This window comes from Neolamprologus multifasciatus, chromosome 4 (genome assembly GCF_963576455.1).
Source record: "Neolamprologus multifasciatus chromosome 4, fNeoMul1.2, whole genome shotgun sequence".
Lineage (NCBI taxonomy): Eukaryota > Metazoa > Chordata > Actinopteri > Cichliformes > Cichlidae > Neolamprologus > Neolamprologus multifasciatus.
The window spans coordinates 1763504-1781610 of record NC_140442.1 but is presented as its reverse complement, the minus strand read 5'-3'; the positions used below and the strand labels follow the sequence as shown (position 1 = coordinate 1781610).

Below are 18107 nucleotides of genomic sequence, written 5' to 3'. Positions count from 1 at the left end.
CTGATCGACAGCGACGAGGAGAGGGACTCCAACACCGCCACGCAGTCCGAGCAGAGGGAGGAGAAGCTGCAGGTACGCACACACGTCCTGCTGTTTCAGGGTTATTTACTTAGTTACTTTAAATATTTGAAACCTCTCTGCAGCTTCTCTCCTCCTGCTACCCCCCCAAAAACCCATCTCCATAGAGACTGTGTCTGCTTCCAAAAAGACAAAAAACAAACTAAAAACCAGCAACAAACAACTTAAACAATCACAAAGAAAGAACAATACAGTATCCACATCTGAACCAAAGAGTAAAACAGTGAAATGTGGATTATTAAATATTAGGTCTCTCTCCTCCAAGTCTCTGTTAGTACATGACTTAATAATTGATCAACAAATTGATTTACTCTGCCTTACAGAAACCTGGTTGCAGCAGGATGATTATGTTAGTTTAAATGAATCAACACCCCCGAGTCATTCTAACTACCAGAAATCTCGAAGCACAGGTCGAGGGGGCGGTGTGGCAGCAATTTTTCACACCAGTCTATTAATTAATGAAAGACCAAGACAGACTTTTAATTCATTTGAAAGCCTGATGCTTAGCATTGTCCACCCCAGCTGTGAAACTCAGAAACCAGTCTTACTTGTTATCATCTATCGTCCACCTGGGCCTTACACAGAGTTTCTGTCTGATTTCTCAGACTTTATATCTAATTTAGTTCTGAGCTCAGATAAAATAATTATTGTGGGTGATTTTAACATCCATGTAGATGCTAAAAATGACAGCCTCAACATGGCATTTAATCTGTTGTTAGACTCAATTGGTTTCTCTCAAAATGTAAAAGAACCCACCCACCACTTTAATCACACTCTAGATCTTGTTTTAACATATGGCATAGAAACTGAACATTTAACAGTGTTTCCTGAAAACCCTCTCCTGTCTGATCATTTCTTGATAACATTTACTTTTACAATAATTGATTACGCAGCAGTGGAGAGTGGACTTTATCAAAGTAGATGTCTTTCTGAAAGCGCTGTAACTAAGTTTAAGAATATAATCCAGCCACTGTTATCATCGTCAATGCCCTGTACCAACACAGAGCAGAGCAGCTATCTGAACGCTACCCCAACAGAGGTCGATTATCTTGTTAATAATTTCACCTCCTCACTACGTACGACTCTGGATACTGTAGCTCCAGTGAAAACTAAGGTCTCTAATCAGAAGTACCTGACCCCGTGGTATAATTCTCAAACACGTACCCTAAAGCAGATGACTCGTAATCTGGAGAGGAAATGGCGTGTCACAAATTTAGAGGATCATCATTTAGCCTGGAGAAATAGTTTGTTGCTTTATAAGAAAGCCCTCCGCAAAGCCAGAACAGCTTACTACTCATCACTGATTGAAGAAAATAAGAACAACCCCAGGTTTCTCTTCAGCACTGTAGCCAGGCTGACAAAAAGTCAGAGCTCTGTTGAGCCAACCATCCCTTTAACATTAACTAGTGATGACTTCATGAACTTCTTCACAAATAAAATTTTTATCATTAGAGAAAAAATTACCAATAATCATCCCACAGATGTAATATTATCTACAGCTACTCTTAGTACCATTGATGTTAAGTTAGACTCTTTTTTTCCAATCGATCTTTCTGAGTTAACTTCAATAATTACTTCCTCCAAACCATCAACGTGTCTTTTAGACCCCATTCCTACAAAACTGCTCAAAGAAGTCCTGCCATTGATTAATTCTTCGATCTTATATATGATCAACCTATCTCTAATAATCGGCTATGTACCACAGGCCTTCAAGGTGGCTGCAGTTAAACCTTTACTCAAAAAGCCATCTCTAGACCCAGCAGTCTTAGCTAATTATAGGCCAATCTCCAACCTTCCTTTCATATCAAAAATCCTTGAAAGAGTAGTTGTCAAACAGCTAACAGATCATCTGCAGAGGAATGGTTTATTTGAAGAGTTTCAGTCAGGTTTCAGAGTTCATCACAGCACAGAAACAGCTTTATTGAAGGTTACAAATGATCTTCTTATGGCCTCTGACAGTGGACTCATCTCTGTGCTTGTCCTTCTTGACCTTAGTGCAGCATTCGATACTGTTGACCATAATATTCTATTAGAGCGATTAGAACATGCTGTAGGTATTACAGGTATTGCACTGCAGTGGTTTGTATCATATCTATCTAATAGACTCCAATTTGTGCATGTAAATGGAGAGTCCTCTTCACACACTGAGGTTAATTATGGAGTTCCACAGGGTTCGGTGCTAGGACCAATTCTGTTTACATTATACATGCTTCCCCTAGGCAGCATCATTAGAAGACATAGCATACATTTTCACTGCTATGCAGATGACACCCAGCTCTATCTGTCCATGAAGCCAGATAACACACACCAATTAGTTAAACTGCAGGAATGTCTTAAAGACATAAAGACTTGGATGGCCACTAACTTTCTGCTTCTTAACTCAGATAAAACTGAGGTCATTGTACTCGGCGCTGAAAAGCTTAGAAATATGGTATCTAACCAGATTCTTACTCTGGATGGCATTACCTTGGCCTCCAGTAACACTGTGAGGAACCTTGGAGTCATTTTTGACCAGGATATGTTCTTCAACGCACATATTAAACAAATATGTAAGACTGCGTTCTTCCATTTGCGCAACATCTCTAAAATTAGAAATATCCTGTCTCAGAGTGACGCTGAAAAACTAGTTCATGCATTTATTACTTCCAGGCTGGACTACTGCAATTCATTATTATCAGGATGTCCAAAAATCTCACTGAAAAGCCTTCAGTTAATCCAAAATGCTGCAGCAAGAGTACTGACAGGGACTAGAAGGAGAGAGCATATTTCTCCTGTTTTGGCTTCCCTTCATTGGCTTCCTGTTAAATCCAGAATTGAATTCAAAATCCTGCTCCTCACATACAAGGTCTTAAATAATCAGGCCCCATCTTATCTTAATGACCTTGTAGTACCATATCACCCTATTAGAGCACTTCGCTCCCGCTCTGCAGGCCTACTTGTTGTTCCTAGAGTATTTAAAAGTAGAATGGGAGGGAGAGCCTTCAGTTTTCAGGCCCCTCTTCTGTGGAACCAGCTTCCAGTTTGGATTCAGGAGACAGACACTATCTCTACTTTTAAGATTAGGCTTAAAACCTTCCTTTTTGCTAAAGCATATAGTTAGGGCTGGACCAGGTGACCCTGAATCCTCCCTTAGTTATGCTGCAATAGATGTAGGCTGCCGGGGGATTCCCATGATGCATTGAGTTTTTCCTTTCCAGTCACCTTTCTCACTCACTATGTGTTAACAGACCTCTCTGTATTGAATCGTATCTGTTATTAATCTCTGTCTCTCTTCCACAGCATGTCTTTATCCTGTCTTCCTTCTCTCACCCCAACCGGTCGCAGCAGATGGCCGCCCCTCCCTGAGCCTGGTTCTGCCGGAGGTTTCTTCCTGTTAAAAGGGAGTTTTTCCTTCCCACTGTCGCCAAAGTGCTTGCTCATAGGGGGTCATATGATTGTTGGGCTTTTCTCTGTATCTATGAAGCGCCTTGAGGCGACATTTGTTGTGATTTGGCGCTATATAAATAAAATTGAATTGAATTGAATTGAATTGAAACCTGGCACCTGATGATGTGCCGCTTCTTTCAATCGTGTTATAAAATCACTTAATAATGAATGACAGTCGGTGTTTTAGGATTACTGGTCACGGTTATTTTAACTATCACAGGCTCCATAAATCACGAGCTTATTGTGGTGAACGACTTGGTGCATCCGCATGATCCCAGGAGGGTAACTCACCCCTGCTTGGGTCTCCTAAGGAGGTCTTTCATGGGAGAGCGCCTGAGAGCCGGGATCTTAGCCATTGAGGCACAGCTGTGGACAGCTCACCTCTTGTGGGCCGTAGGGGTTCAGTGCTTTGTGAATCGCGTCACCTCTCTGCTGGGGAAGCAGCTCAAACGAGCGCTTCAGGCTGACAAGTATCAGCTAGTTGTAGTTAAGTCTTAAGCTCTTACAGCACACTGGGTCTCTGTCTCTGCAGCTGTTCTGGGTCTACGTCCAGGCCATGCTCACCAACCTGGACACCATGACACTGGAACGCATACACACCATGCTGCGGATGTTTGTCGCCACGGGACCCGTCGTCACGGAGATGGACGTGAACGAGCTGGAGGCGTTCCTGCAGAGGAAGGTCAGGGACCATCAGCTCATAATGTCCGGCAACGTCTACAGGCTGCCCAAATCCAACTGATGACTGTGCTGCGTTCAAGTGCGTCGGGATATGTGGAAGATTCCAGCGTTTGTTTTGCTCTCTGAGGGATTTTTACTGAAAGGGCTCATGGAGTAAATATGGAACAATTCTAACTTAAATTTCCTGGATTTTTCCATATGATGTGAAAGCAGCGTGGATTTAAAAAAAGAAGGAAAAGCAGTGTTTGTTTTTTCAAAATAAAAGCACTTCCACTCCTTTGTTAAGCACAGTACGGATAGATTTGATGCTGCACCTGGAGATAAATGTAAATGTTTTTGGTGAACACTGATGTGTAAAACTGGTTAATAAAAAGAATCATTTCAAAACCACTTTCATCTGTGCCTTTCTTTTCTAACAGCTGCAGTTCTTCCCAAAGTATAGAGCAAACATTTCAGCCTCTCCTGGTTCTCTCTGTGAGATGAAAACAAGAGTTTATTTTGCAAACCACGAGAGGAAGGGCCTGCAGCTGCAACAGCGGGAACACACACTCCTCGACAACAAAGAAACACCAACACCTGCAGTTCCTTTAATGTCCAGCAGAGACTCCAGCAGTGAGTCAGTCTCCATGTTAAAGCTTTACAGCAGTAATAAAAGCGTCTGACACACAAACTGGTCTCTGTAGATAATTCCCCCTTCATAACTGATTGTCCCAAAAATCAGAACAGAATTGGGGAAAAGGGCTTTTAAACACGCTGCCCCTGCTTCCTGGAAAAATCTGCAGAAGGAACTGAAATGATCAGGACTGGTTACCTCGGGAGAGTTTAAGTCTGTGTTAAAGGAACGAAAGAATAACTCTTTTACTCAGTGTGATTGTTTTTAATGTACTCTTAATTTGATCTGTTATTGTATATTTTACACATGTTGGTGTGGGACATTGTATTTGTTGTAAATGTTATAGTGGTATGTGTATTTGTGTACAGGGGACGATGTTTTTATAACTCACCTGTTTAAAGTTTGCATTGTTAGGGGCGTGGCACAGGTGACTGTCTGCTCCGCCTCACCTGAGCTGGACCTCTGAGCCGTGTTTGTACTGTTGGAGCCTTTTGGGGCATTTTAATGACATCACCTGACCAAAAACATGGCTGCTGTGAGGTCACTATAATAAAGGTAAGTGAAATTCTAGGACATCACTGCATACATGTCATCACTGCACAGAATCACTGAATTTATTGCTTTTATTGTATTTGGACACATTTGCTTGGCATCAGATTTACATTAAAACATGTTTACGTTCTGTAGGCTGGGATTACTGGCCTCATTCAGACTGAAATAAGGCATGCAGACAGTTTGTACTCATCACACACGTTAATGTCACAATTGAACAAACAGCTCCCTTTCACTGGTTAAATACATGTTCTGTATTAAGAAAAAAACTAAACAGTGGTTTAAGACCAAAGTTAAAGGACCATGCTGGTGTTTGTGTTTGCATGTGTTAGTTCACTGCAAATACAGATGTAGAGTTTCTCAGTGTTTCTCCCTTTTTTCCACTAACATGAGAACTGGCGACTAAAGACGTGGAGCGTGATATGGCTTTCATCTCCCACGTGTCACAGAAGGTAACAGAACAAAATAGAAACAAATCCCTGCAGTTTGACTTCATCTTCAGTGAAACCGACACAACTAGAACCTGTCATTGTGAAAGGTCGCAAGGTCATTAATTTCCCACTTTCAAAACCTGCTGATGAGCCAACCGGAGAAAAACTGACTTAACAGGGGAGAAGCTATCGGCTTGTTTCAGACAGGATGAAGCCTGTCTGAAACAAGCCTAGCACGAGATAAGTGAGTAATCATGCAAAGCTGCTTTAATCCAAAAACATGGAGGGAACGAGCAGAATCGGAGCACTTTAACATAAAAACTGATTCAGCCTAAAGCGCTGTGCAGCTGTGGTGGGAGCACAGACTCGACATGTGACCAAATCTCAGGGTTTTCCACCAATCAGGACGCATTCTTGACTGACGCAGTGCCCAATCAAACACGTTTCACGCCAAAAAGGTGGAACGTGTTTGACTGGTCACTCTAGAGCTCAAGCATCGGTGCCATGTTGGTGGAAAGTTCTTTGGCTACATGTGACCATGAACTGAATTGTGTCTTTGGAGAGATGAGTCATAAAAGAATCTGTTTTAATGATGAAACCAGGTTTGTTTCCTGCCGACTGAAGTGTTTGAAAACTAATCTGTCGTCGATAGTGAAGAAAAAGCCGGGATAGAAGCTCAAGAGGCTCAGACCAACGTCATTTTTGTGGTGTAACTTGAATGAGACAGTGTTACAGGTGCTGATTAAGCTGATGATCACACACCTCATAAACCAGCGCAGCTCAGACTGAAACGAGTCATTTAAGGCGAGCTCAGGAATCCACTCGTTTGAATAAACGTTACACAAAATGTTTCTTCTGGTTAGCATCCACAAACCAACCTGCACATTAGTCGCTCTTTAGCTTCAGTCCAACACACATGAAACCTGCGGTCTGGTTAGAAAATAAAAAAAGCATAAACACCAGAATGATCCTTTAGGTCATGTGACCTCCTGGCTGCTACTTGCATTCAGTGCTGGCCGACTGTAGACCCTCAGGCACAGCGAGAGCTACAGCCTGCTGTGCTGTAGCTCCACACATTCATATCTGCAGTGAGAGACGGCCTCGAAGGCACAGAGTTCAGTCTCAGCCGAATGCTGTGGGCAGAAGCGGCGTCTCAGCAGCATTTCTTCCCCCTCTTCCTGCGGTCTCGGTCTCGCTGGGCGTTGATGTTCACCGTGTCCTTCTCCCGTTCCCGCTCCCTCTCCACTCTGTTCTGGCTCTCCTTCTTGGCCCGGAGCACCATGAGGGTGAAGGCCATGAACATCTGAGCAGAGCAGAAACACAGACTTCAGGATTATGTAACGCGGCGCCGTGTCCCAATCCCCGACCCTCAAACAGCAGCGAAACATGAAACTGTTCGTGTCACTGAAGACATTTTAAAAATAATAAAGCAAATACTCATGATAGTAACAACAGGAAGCACAGTCACATGTGACTTTAGTCTCGGTTATTAAAACACGAGTAGTCTGAGCTTTCCATCATTATGAGACACTGACAGCAGTGAAAGAACACTGCCCCCATCAGGTCACACTGAGAACTACACCACGCTCTAATTTACCTGCCTGTCATTTCAATACCAACCTTACAGACAAAACATTAGGAACAAAGGCTTTGGACCTTTTAATGGGACAAATGCACACCAAAAAAATCATTTTAAATCAGAGGATGTTAATCATTTAAAGCTTCACCTCTTCAACATTTATGTTCTCTTTGGCACTCGTCTCGAAGACACGGACACCCACCGACTCCCCAAAACGCAAAGCATCCTGGGCATCCACCTGCTTCTTGGAAGGGTCGTCATTCTTGTTCCCCACTGAGGAAAGAAGGAAAATCCATCTGTAAACTCTTCCTGCAGACGTCCCCAACCAGCGTGAGACTCAAATGCATCATAAAAAACGCAGCATGCAGAATTATCTGCTGCTGATATGTAAAATAAGATATTAATAACCAGTGTTGGGAAGGTTACTTTTAAAATGTATTCCATTACAGATTACAGATTACATGCCCCAAAATGTATTCTGTAACGTATTCTGAATACTTTGGATTACTTAATATATTATCATGCTGTTTACAACTACATGAATGTACTATTGCTGTGATTTATTACTGTTACTGAAGGTCCGCGGCTCCGAACCGTAGTAAAGGGACCTCTGGCTAATACGGTGGGTTCTGTGTCGGCTCGTAGCTGAAAACTAGCTTTACTTTGTTGTCTGGGTCAACTTTGCTAGCAGAGACAGAGAGAGGCGTTGAAAGGCTGCTCCAACAGAACTTATTGTTTCAGAGGAAAACACGAACACGGTGTACAGTCGAGTCTTAATAGCTTACTTACAGCTGGGCTCGTCAGGCTCTCTTCTTGGCTGCAGTGGTTATTATTATATTTACATGCTTCCAGCTCCCGTTTCTGCTCGATGACAGCTCGTACTTTTCCTTTTTCTCCCTCCCTCGCTCACAGACACATAACGGGTATGGCAGTCCATTCTCCCTGCAGCACGGACTACACTGCCCATGATGCTACATTCTTTAGAGCTATACCTGTAGCATTCTGCCTATTAGCTTAGCACAACAACAACAACAAGGCCTCTCTCACCCAGGAAACACGCAGAGAGAGCGTCACCCTGTAACCATGGCAACCGTAACGCTGCCCTGGAACAACAGAACGTAGCTGTCAAACAAAACCCAAACAGTCCTGACCCGCCACAATATGAAACAGGGAAGTACCGCCGTGTAATCCATTTATTTCAACAAAGTAACTGTATTCTAAATACCACCTTTTTAAACGGTAACTGTAACGGAATACAGTTACTCATATTTTGTATTTTAAATACGTAACGGCGGCACATGTATTCCGTTACTCCCCAACACTGATAATAACTGATGCTGCAGGTCTGAAATGAACCAAAGCATCTTTAAGTGTCAAACCTGATTCACCTCCCCAGAGTCAGACCTGCACAATAACCTTCCTGTTTAAAATTACTAGTCAAACTTCACGTTTACTGAACCTGAGAAATCATCTGATAACACGAGTGCAACAACAACAGTTTGTCTTAATAAACACAGATCTACAAAAGGACAAAAGTGTTTATGAAGACTCAGGACGGCACGTCTCACCATCAGGAATTTTATAAACTGTTGGTGAGGGGAAAGAGGCTCTCCTCACCAGAGATCTGCCTGCATGACATCATAATAAATAAAAGATTGGACCAGAGTTCGAGCTGACTGCACCATGTGGACTTTAAAACATATCCAAACTCAATTTTCCAAGTGTGGACATTAAAGTGGATAATGGAGCTGAGTGAATGCAGCTGCATCGTTAACAAACTGTACGTCACCTGGAAGCAGACGGAGCCTCTCGGCAGCTTCAGCACACCTGTGAGCGGGTCAGAGTTCACACTGAAACACTGATATTCAGGACGAGTTGACGGTCGACCTACCCAGGATCTTGCAGACGTTGTCACAGTTCTGGGAGATTTCATTCAGCCACCTCTTAACATTTACGAACGACTCTGGATTTGTCACGTCGTAAACGATGATGACGCCGTGGGTGTTTCTGTAGTACCTGGGGACACGTGAAGCGGAATAAACTGATGACCTCAGCGATGACGCTGCAGTGCGCTGCACGCAGCCATTCAAAGAAACTCAGGGGAGAAAGTTTCAGAGATCATTACGTTGAGGTGATGGTTCGAAACCTCTCCTGCCCCGCCGTGTCCCAGATCTGCAGCTTCACCCGCTCCCCGTCGATATCCACCGTCCGGATCTTAAAGTCCACGCCGATGGTGGTGATGTAGCTGCCTGCACGAGACACGAGAGGAAAAAGAAAAGCCAGAGTGAGGCAGACGTACTGCACAGCAACGCAAGTGCAGACACACTGTGCACGCCTGTGTGGAGTCGGTTTAAAGTTAACTGTGTGTGTGTGTGTGTGTAACTGTGTGTAACTGTGTGTAACTGTGTGTAGGTGTGTGTAGGTGTGTGTGTGTGTCTCCTGCTGTTGCATCTGCAGGCCCTTGTTAACCCCCCCTCCCCTCTCACGCACCAACTCCACCACTTCAGATGTTTTGGCGTCCTGTCAGGAGCGCCTGGCTCAGTTCCACCCGCCCCACCCGTTCACATCCTCTCCCCGCCTTCGAGAACTATATTTGATTCCCGCTGAGCGGCTGAGACACGGAGAGCCGTTCCAGCCGTATGTGGGAAAATCTCTGCTAGAAAACCTCGATATTTCCCCACAGACTGCAGAAACGTGGCCGAGGCTCCAAAACGGTTTCTCAGACGGGATCACAGCTGGCCGTCACCACAGCTGGCCGTCACCACAGCTGGCCGTCACACTGACCATCTGTGGCGCAGCTACAGCCCACTGAACCACCACCGCCATCACTCCAGCTTACACGTTTGTGATTCCAGCAAGAAAAAACTGAGCCGTGTTTCTGGCTCCGTCCTCCAGCTGTCATGAGAACTTTTGGTCAGTCCCGTCAGGACCAGACAAACCGTCCAGTGACGCGCTTTAATCGACCGTGAGACGCGTGTTCCACGGCGCCGTCACACTCGGTAAACCAGCCTGAGTGTGAAAGCTGCTGCTAGCGCTTCATAACACATTCAACGACCACATTTCTCCAACACCTGAAACGATCAGCAAATAAAAAACTGCAAATAAACGTTGGACTCTTGTTGCCTGACGCAGTCACTTCCTCTGCTGGGATCAAACTCGACTTTACAGCATCATCAGACACTTTACTGTAGCTTCACGTCGGCTTTCAGTTCAGCAACTTTCTGCTTCTGTTCCACATCCTGTGTACCCACGCCCCAGAGTGGATTCAAAATGCTGACACAGGTTATTAATATTCCTAAAGCAGTGCAGTTATCGTTGGACACTTGGGTGCGAGCACACGAGACCGTTCAGAGGAAATGGATGAAGCATTTAAACGTTTGATGATATAGATCTGCCTCTCCTGCAGCTCCTGACGTGTTAGGACAACTCGTATGACTCCTGGAGATAAGATGACTCCTCCTGATAAAATGCTTTTAATTCTCGGCCTATAACTGGAGTCTGTGTGTTTAGTGTGAGCAGGTATCACCTTTCATGTAACCGACTCACCTGAGAAGGAGTTGTCTGCGAAGCGGAGCAGGAGGCTGCTTTTTCCCACATCTACAGGGGGGAAAAGATCAGAGGGACGAGATTAATATCTGTTTGAGTAAAGTCTATCATGTTTAGACACTGTAACTTTAGTGACAGCCACATACCAGCAAAACACACAGATGGGAGGAGGCGAGATGAGGAAAGTGAAACAACACAAAATAGGACAAAGGTTGAACTCGCACTGGACGTGTGAGAAAAGCATCTGAAGAGAAAAAGCTGACAGAGGAGAGGCGATGAAGCAGAAAGACGTCGGACTAAACGGAGAAATCGATGGGAAAGTTCCAGTTTTCTCAGAGCATTAAAGTGTTAAAGATTACACGCCTGTAAAAACAAGTCCTGCATCTGCTGGATGTTTGCAGCTGACACTTGTGGTGTCTATCAAAATCAGATTCCAGAAGCTGGAGAAAAAAAAGAAAAATCACTGCTTGGTTCAGTCATTTCAGCGGTTTTCCAAAACAAGACTGGACTAGACTCGTTCAGCAGGCTCGGAGATGGAGCTCGTTTATCAGGAACTAAAGCCTCTGCCTGCTGCGCCTCAAACAGATGGACGATAAACGTGACGGCGTTACTCCTCACAGAAACAGCTCTGCCAACTAAAGGCACGAGAACTATGTCGAGCTGAAAACTGGAAACTCGCAGCAGCTTCCTGAAACCGTGTTTCCATCCAGGCACGCGTCTCATGTGCAGCGATGAAATCCACCCACTGCTCTAAAATAAGTTCCTGCAGGGAGGAAGGTGACCGACAGTGACTCAGCACCTCCTGCAGGAGGCCTGACACCAGAAGCCCTGACACGACAACATTCGATCAATAACTGGAGCCTGCTCTCTCTAAAGCAGAGGATCAGGTCTGTTTGTTTTATGGAGCTCATCTTTGTTTTACTACGAGCTGGGAGGCAGTTTGTTTTCTTGTTCTCGTGCTGAGAAAGGGACATTAAACGAGTTTTCCTGGGAACGCACTCCCAACACAAAACCAGGCTCTGCTGAGGCCTGCGGTGCTGGCATCCCAGCATGCTTTGCAGCGTCTGAACTCAGACTTTGTGCTGAATCCAAACAACATCTGGATTCATGAAATGTTAAAGTTTAATTATCATTATTTTTATTTCGGTACTCAGTCACTCTTACTGGTTTCAGATATATCACACCACCCCAGTCCTGGACTCTTTATTTTATCGATGACCTTTTAAACTACAAGCTGTGCTCCGCCCCTCATGGGACCTAATCTGCAGCCAAAACACACAGAAACGTTCCCACACGGATCAGACACGCCCACCACAGCCGAGTCCAATTCCCGAGCTGTGACGTCTGACATCTATCTACGTTTCATATCTGAGACATTGTAGCACATTAGGAGATAAGACAACAACATGATCCCCGACTGCTCGGTTTCACAGTTTTTTCTGCTCTTGGATCTGTATGATGTCATAAAGAGGCGATCTCTCTAATCTGGAAAGCTCCACCCACCCAAAGCTCAAACAGGGCAGCCAATCACAAGAAAACTGATTTTAAAGGGGGCGGGGTTTAAACAGCTTGTTTCAGTCAGAGGACAAACTGAAGGGCCGCAGCAAGGCTCAGTATGATTTAAGGGAGGATTATTTTGAACTGTGAATCATGCAAAGCTGCTTTAGTTGCGTCGAGAAATAAAATGATGGCGCTATAAATAAATAAATAAATAAATAAATGTTTAGTCCTTAATCCAGCCTTGCATCTGGGCTGGCATGAGCTCAGGATTAATCTGTATGAACTGTGCATAATATAATAGAAAACAAAGATTAATTTTAACTTTAAATCACATAAAGCTACTCTAACTGCAAGGACAAGCACATGGAGCTGGGAATGAGCACAGGTCCTCTTTAAAGCAAGTCTATAAAAGCAGGCAGTAAGAAGGCAGTGAGTCTGTGAGGGTCCTGAGGGCTACAACCCAACACCTCTGAGATTCATTCAGTCAAGCTTCTTTCACATACAGGTGAAAACCAGACCAGGTGATCGGCAAAAATCAGTTAAAACCAATTGTGAAACAAACTGGAAGCCAGGACAGGGATGTGATTTCGACCAGTAAGACCTCACCAGTTCATCAGTATGGAAACGTTCCTATTAATAGGTTTACTATGGTTCTACTGGCCCACAGAGACAGCAGCCTAAATTTGCTGTGTCTGTTCACACATCTGTTTCTTGCAGGGCTCCATTAAGAAAAGAAAAGCTTTGACTGCAGAAAGATGTAAACAAGTTAAAATGTACTAACTGGAGTCTCCGATGATGAGCAGCTTAAATAGATGATTGTAGTCTTTCCCTGCCATTTGGATGGCCTTGTTTTGGATTTCCAAGTAAAACCAGTTTCATAGGAGGAAGGTGAGCTTCCTTCCCTCCAAGTGCACATGCGGCGCTCGCCTTGTTCCGCCTCCAAACGCTGACCACCTCAAGAGTTTGTCCAGAAATCACAGGTTCGATTCCCCTTTGGGCGCGAGGACATTTCCAGTTACACTATAGTTTCAGTTCTGATGTTCACATCGTTTTAAAAGCGAAACCGCAGCAGCCGGCAGAGTAGGTGCCACTTCTCCAGAGCTCTGCATTTATGATGTGATTGACGGCGAGGGCCGGCGCCGTGGTTCCACCTTACTTCCAGTTCCACCCAGCGACACTCCTGTGGGGGATTTCCAACAACTCCTCCACAGTTGTGTCAGTGCAGCTCCAGCACTCCTCTGGATGCTCAGTCTTCACATGTACGGCTCCAGGATAGACACATTTGGCATTTTGTGGTGGTGCTGATCATAAATCCAGTTACTGCCCTTCTCCTCAGAATTCCTCCCCCCAAACTCTCTTTTTTTTGGTTGTTGCACTTGAAAGAAACTAAGATGTTCCTCTTTTTAACAGCAGCGGTTACATCTGCAGAGGTTTCTTTGACTCAATCCCTTCGGTTCCTCTGGTGGTTGGCTAAAAAGTCACCCGTTCCCTGTTTCATTGCAAGAGGAGGGTTCACCAAAAGGAGCTAAACAAAGACAAGGAGAAAAGGTAATGAGAAGTCAGACAAATCACATCAGACTTCACAACTTTTTGCTTGCTGTGTCCCGCCTTAACTCCCTGCCTGTTACTCAAACAGCAGCTGAGTCACTAAATATAACTTCCTATTCCTGCTTTATCCACCCCCGTACAGTGCCTTATCTGTGTTAGCAATAACAGCCGCTCACTGACGGCCATCGTCCAGATTTTATTGTTTTTCTAAATTCTTCAGGTAAAACAGTGGAGCTGAGCTGGCTACTGCTGGGTTCGCTTTCCGTGAAAACAGGAAAGGCTGGACTTCGCTAATGCGAGCTAATCCAGCCCCAGGACGCTGTTCTGTCGTGAGTAGAGCGACGCCAATCTCCACTCCAACAAACGCACATTTAAGTGTTCGTAATATGGCGGCAGAATCGATGCCTTTAACAATAAAACTACTCACTCCGGAAAGTCTTGGACCGATCGTCTTTGATTCGGCTCACATCAAACCCCCAAATGTACATGTGATTCAATAAAGAAAAATAAACCTACATTTAAAGTAACGGACTGGCTCCTTTAACTAGACTTCAACAACCATGTAAGGCACAGCACATTATTGAATAAAAGTATAAATTACGTGCAACCTTGTGTGTCTATACATGCCGAATTGAAGTATAATAGATAACGTTGGAGCAAAGAAGTCCCAAATCTGTGTGACTCGGGTTTAAAACGCTTGGGCGTAGAAAACTGATGTTTTCGCTTAGATTTTTGAAGCAGTTTGGCAGATAATTCCATCAAACATTAGAAGAGATGGCTATTGGTCTGTGGATGGCCTCACGTCACTGATTCAGCTTTACAAATCTTTAATGGCCTTTACTGGCAGTTTCTGACCCGCTGCTATGACAACACGTTCGAAAGTCTCTTATTGCGCGAGCGTTTGTAGCTTTTGGTGGAACGACACGCCTGACTCCACGCGAAATATATTCATTTTTCGTCAAATGAAATCAAACTATGCCAATCCAAGACTTAGAGTCACTTGTGTAAACATTGTAAAAATGAATCAGGGACGTGCTTCAATACGGCACAAATAAAATAACACAGTGCTGACGTTAAACTGTAGTTTTGTTCAGAGCTCGATGGTTTTAACGGCCAAACCGCCGACCTGTTAAGGCACAAACGGGACAAAACTGGTGAATAAATAAATATTTACGTTAATTCAACGGGTGTAAATAAAAAAGAAAGCAATGATCGCTCGTTAAAAGGCTAAATGTGTATTTGGTACTGGATGTACCGCTGCAGACTAGCAAGAAAACGTTTAAACTTCCAGATTTGTTCATCCAGCCTGGAGTGACGGTGTCCGGGCCCGACGCTGGCCTGCCAAGACGTCGGGAAACTTCAGTGCTCGGAGAAACTTTCAACCCCCCGCCGTTTATTTAAAAAACGAACTTACTGTGGTCATGGTGCGGTGCTTGGCCGGTGGGTCATGCTCACAGACCGGTGCTACACTCTGACTTGTGCCCGTTGATTCCGCTGGCTCGCCGCTCCGACGGTCGGACCGTCTCCCCGCCGACCACACCTGACTGACTGCAGCTGATGACCCACTCTCATCATCTGACGCTGCGTTCATGGTCATGTGGGAAAACCCTGCACTCTTCAACCGCAAAGTGCACACCGACACCGAGTATTAGAGCTGCTCTTTCTTTCGTTTTTTAATATCTAATCAAATCATCTTTACCCATGTACCCTAACATATAAGGAAACAAGCCAGGGGCGTCCAGCATACGACTGGGGGAAACAGATCTGCCCCACAAAAGGGTCCAATCTGGCCCCCACTGACTACTTTTTCAGATTCTCAATTTAAAATTTCCACATTGTCTATTTTATTTCATGCATTTAATGAACATAATTCACTTACTTGCTGCATATGTCCTCCTGTATATATTCACTATTCAATGTGCATAATGTTCTCTCTCTTTCTGCACAGCCAAGGAGCATGTCAGGACACATGTCACTGCGTGTTGTACTCGTATAACTATGGATGTGACAAATAAAGATTCTTGAATCTTGGAAGGTTTTACAAAATATTACAATTAAAAAAACTTGGAAAGACTCATGAGTCTGAATCATCATAGGTTTTACAGCCTTCTTACCGTTTCCCCTGTTACAAATGAACCATTCAGTATAATGAATTGTTCATTTTCTACAGTGGGAACATAGTTACAATAATAATAACAATAATTTCACAGTAATAACTTAATAACACAGATTTATTTGTTAAAGTTAAAACATGGGTAGTAATGCTGATTTATCTTTGAAAGGGTAAAATTAAGAAAAATTAAAAAGAGAGAGACAGAGAGAAGTAAATGAATAATAAAATCAATGCAGAAAGACAAATAACGTACAATCAAAGGTGAAAAACAGAGATGCAAAATGGTCACTATGACACTTTAAAATGACCCCAAAGCAACAAAAATTACTGAAAGGAGTCTTGAAAGAGGCTCAAACCCATCAGACAAAAAGGTCAAATTAAAAGGACGTAGGGTGAGTAAAAAGGACATAATAAAACTACAAAGACACAAAAATGCAAAAAGCAAGTCCACTGAAATGACATGCTGTTAATGAGCTGTCCCTCTGTGATCAGTAAAGAGTGAACGCTAAATAAGTGTAACCAAAACTAAAATTCACAGTTTGAATTTAACCAAAATATTTGAAGCTCAGAATCAGAACTTGTCTGTGTCGTGTGTGACGTTAAAGTAGTGAGAAACACACACTGAACGAGGGCGTGTCACCAGTATTACAACAGCAGCTTGCGCTCATGTCCGGTCACACCAAGATTTCCGTTGGCAGATCACTTTTTACCAACAAAAAAATATTTCACAAGAAATTCTCCGGACACTTAAAAAGCTGCTTAAGAAATGAAACCAGAGGAAAAATGTCACAAACGACTGCAGGAAATAAATCAGCCGGGTGACCCACATGTGACCCACATGTGACCCTGTATCTGTAAATGATTTGTAACAGTATCCTGTTGCAAAACTCTTTATTTTGAAATTCAGAGCTCCAAGCTTTTATTTTGTAACATTACACTTGTTACTCACTTAATACTTTGTGTTAAATGTAAGTTTCAGTAACTTGCAGATTCAGCTGAGCTCATGTTTTGCAGCGAGAGGCCGGTCTGCTGTCACTATGTGAGAAACGTAAAAATGTGTGAACACATCGTGCTGCATTTGTTTTATTGCTCCACTGCTGAATCATCTGTGCACAGCAGCCTTGTCGTTTTTAAAATTACTGCATTCATAAAACGAGTCACTGGTTTTTCCAGGAAAACCCGGGGTGATTATACAATCTAACTGCTCAACGACACTTAGTTACCATCATTATCAAACTGTGGCGTAGCGGTTCTCAAGCTCTGGGGCGTGGGCAACAAAAGGAAACATGAAGTGAAACTCAACTGAATGAACAGGACTTGTTTTCCAGGAAAACAGATTGCTAAAGCTTCATGAAGCAACAACTGCTCAGCTCCTGTTTTTATTCATCATGAAAGTATAAAAAGACTTTTGTGGCTTTTTATAGAACAATTGTGGTGAAAACTGAATGAGCAGTTATGACAGTATGTTTACACCATACAAATAAACACGCACTGCATAATTTTAATTAAATCTGTTACTACAGTACAAATACTTTTACATTGAAAGACTTAAATTTAGTCTTAGGAAATTAAAAACTATGATTAATGTATGAAAATCGCTTGTTACAGTTTCTGAATAAGACAAAAACTTCAATTGTTCAGTCAAAAGCAAACTGAAGTAATTCTGTGCACTGCAACAAAACCTCGATTACTGCTACTTAAAGGTGCATTTCCTCTTTAACACTCGGCATTAACAGAACGCGACTGCTAGCAAGTTTCAAAACATCTTTTTACTGTTAAGAAATGCAAGTTGAAATAATGCTCAGTTGTACGTCTCATACGCAGTGAGTCGATGTGACCTTTATTGGACTGAGTGAGCTGTTAAACATTCTTACTTCCAGCAGAAGCTTGTTGAGAAAATGGTGTTAAAAGTTAAAAGAACAGCAACACACCCGCTGCTCAAACACTGGTTAAAGTTGAAGTCACAAATTGCAGAAAAACTACAAAAGTACCTTTAACGTGTGACACAAAGCACAGCAACAGAAAACTCCCAGACAAATA

At 43.4% G+C, this 18107-nt stretch overlaps 2 protein-coding genes across 2 annotated transcripts in view; one reads left to right on the top strand and one right to left on the bottom strand.

Moving 5' to 3' along the window:
* The window catches only part of anapc2 (anaphase promoting complex subunit 2), a 16916-nt gene extending 10299 nt beyond the window's left edge, over positions 1 to 6617 (top strand). The window contains exons 13-14 of the mRNA XM_085155995.1: positions 1 to 72; positions 4037 to 6617. The exon at positions 1 to 72 is cut by the window's left edge and continues 170 nt beyond it. Of these exons, the coding sequence (XP_085012121.1) occupies positions 1 to 72; positions 4037 to 4246 (282 nt within the window). The 3' untranslated portion in view covers positions 4247 to 6617. The remainder of the gene's footprint in view (positions 73 to 4036) is intronic.
* On the bottom strand, positions 5408 to 15533 carry LOC146519429 (ras-related protein Rab-35). The gene is made up of 7 exons (XM_085156001.1): positions 15369 to 15533; positions 13188 to 13931; positions 10907 to 10957; positions 9486 to 9609; positions 9252 to 9376; positions 7509 to 7633; positions 5408 to 7084 (listed from the first exon to the last, which is right to left on the bottom strand). The coding sequence occupies exons 2-7, from the start codon at positions 13240 to 13242 to the stop codon at positions 6935 to 6937; spliced, it is 630 nt and encodes a 209-aa protein (XP_085012127.1). The 5' UTR covers positions 13243 to 13931; positions 15369 to 15533; the 3' UTR covers positions 5408 to 6934.
* Between the last annotated feature and the right edge of the window lie 2574 nt (positions 15534 to 18107).

Coding starts and splice junctions, on each gene's coding strand:
- LOC146519429 (XM_085156001.1), bottom strand. CDS start 13,242: ATGGCAGGGAAAGACTACAATCATCTATTTAAGCTGCTCATCATCGGA. Junction 10,958..13,187: donor GCTCATCATCGGAGACTCCA/GTTAGTACATTT, acceptor TCCCCCCTGTAG/ATGTGGGAAAAAGCAGCCTC. Junction 7,634..9,251: donor CAACGTCTGCAAGATCCTGG/GTAGGTCGACCG, acceptor TTCTTTCCTCAG/TGGGGAACAAGAATGACGAC.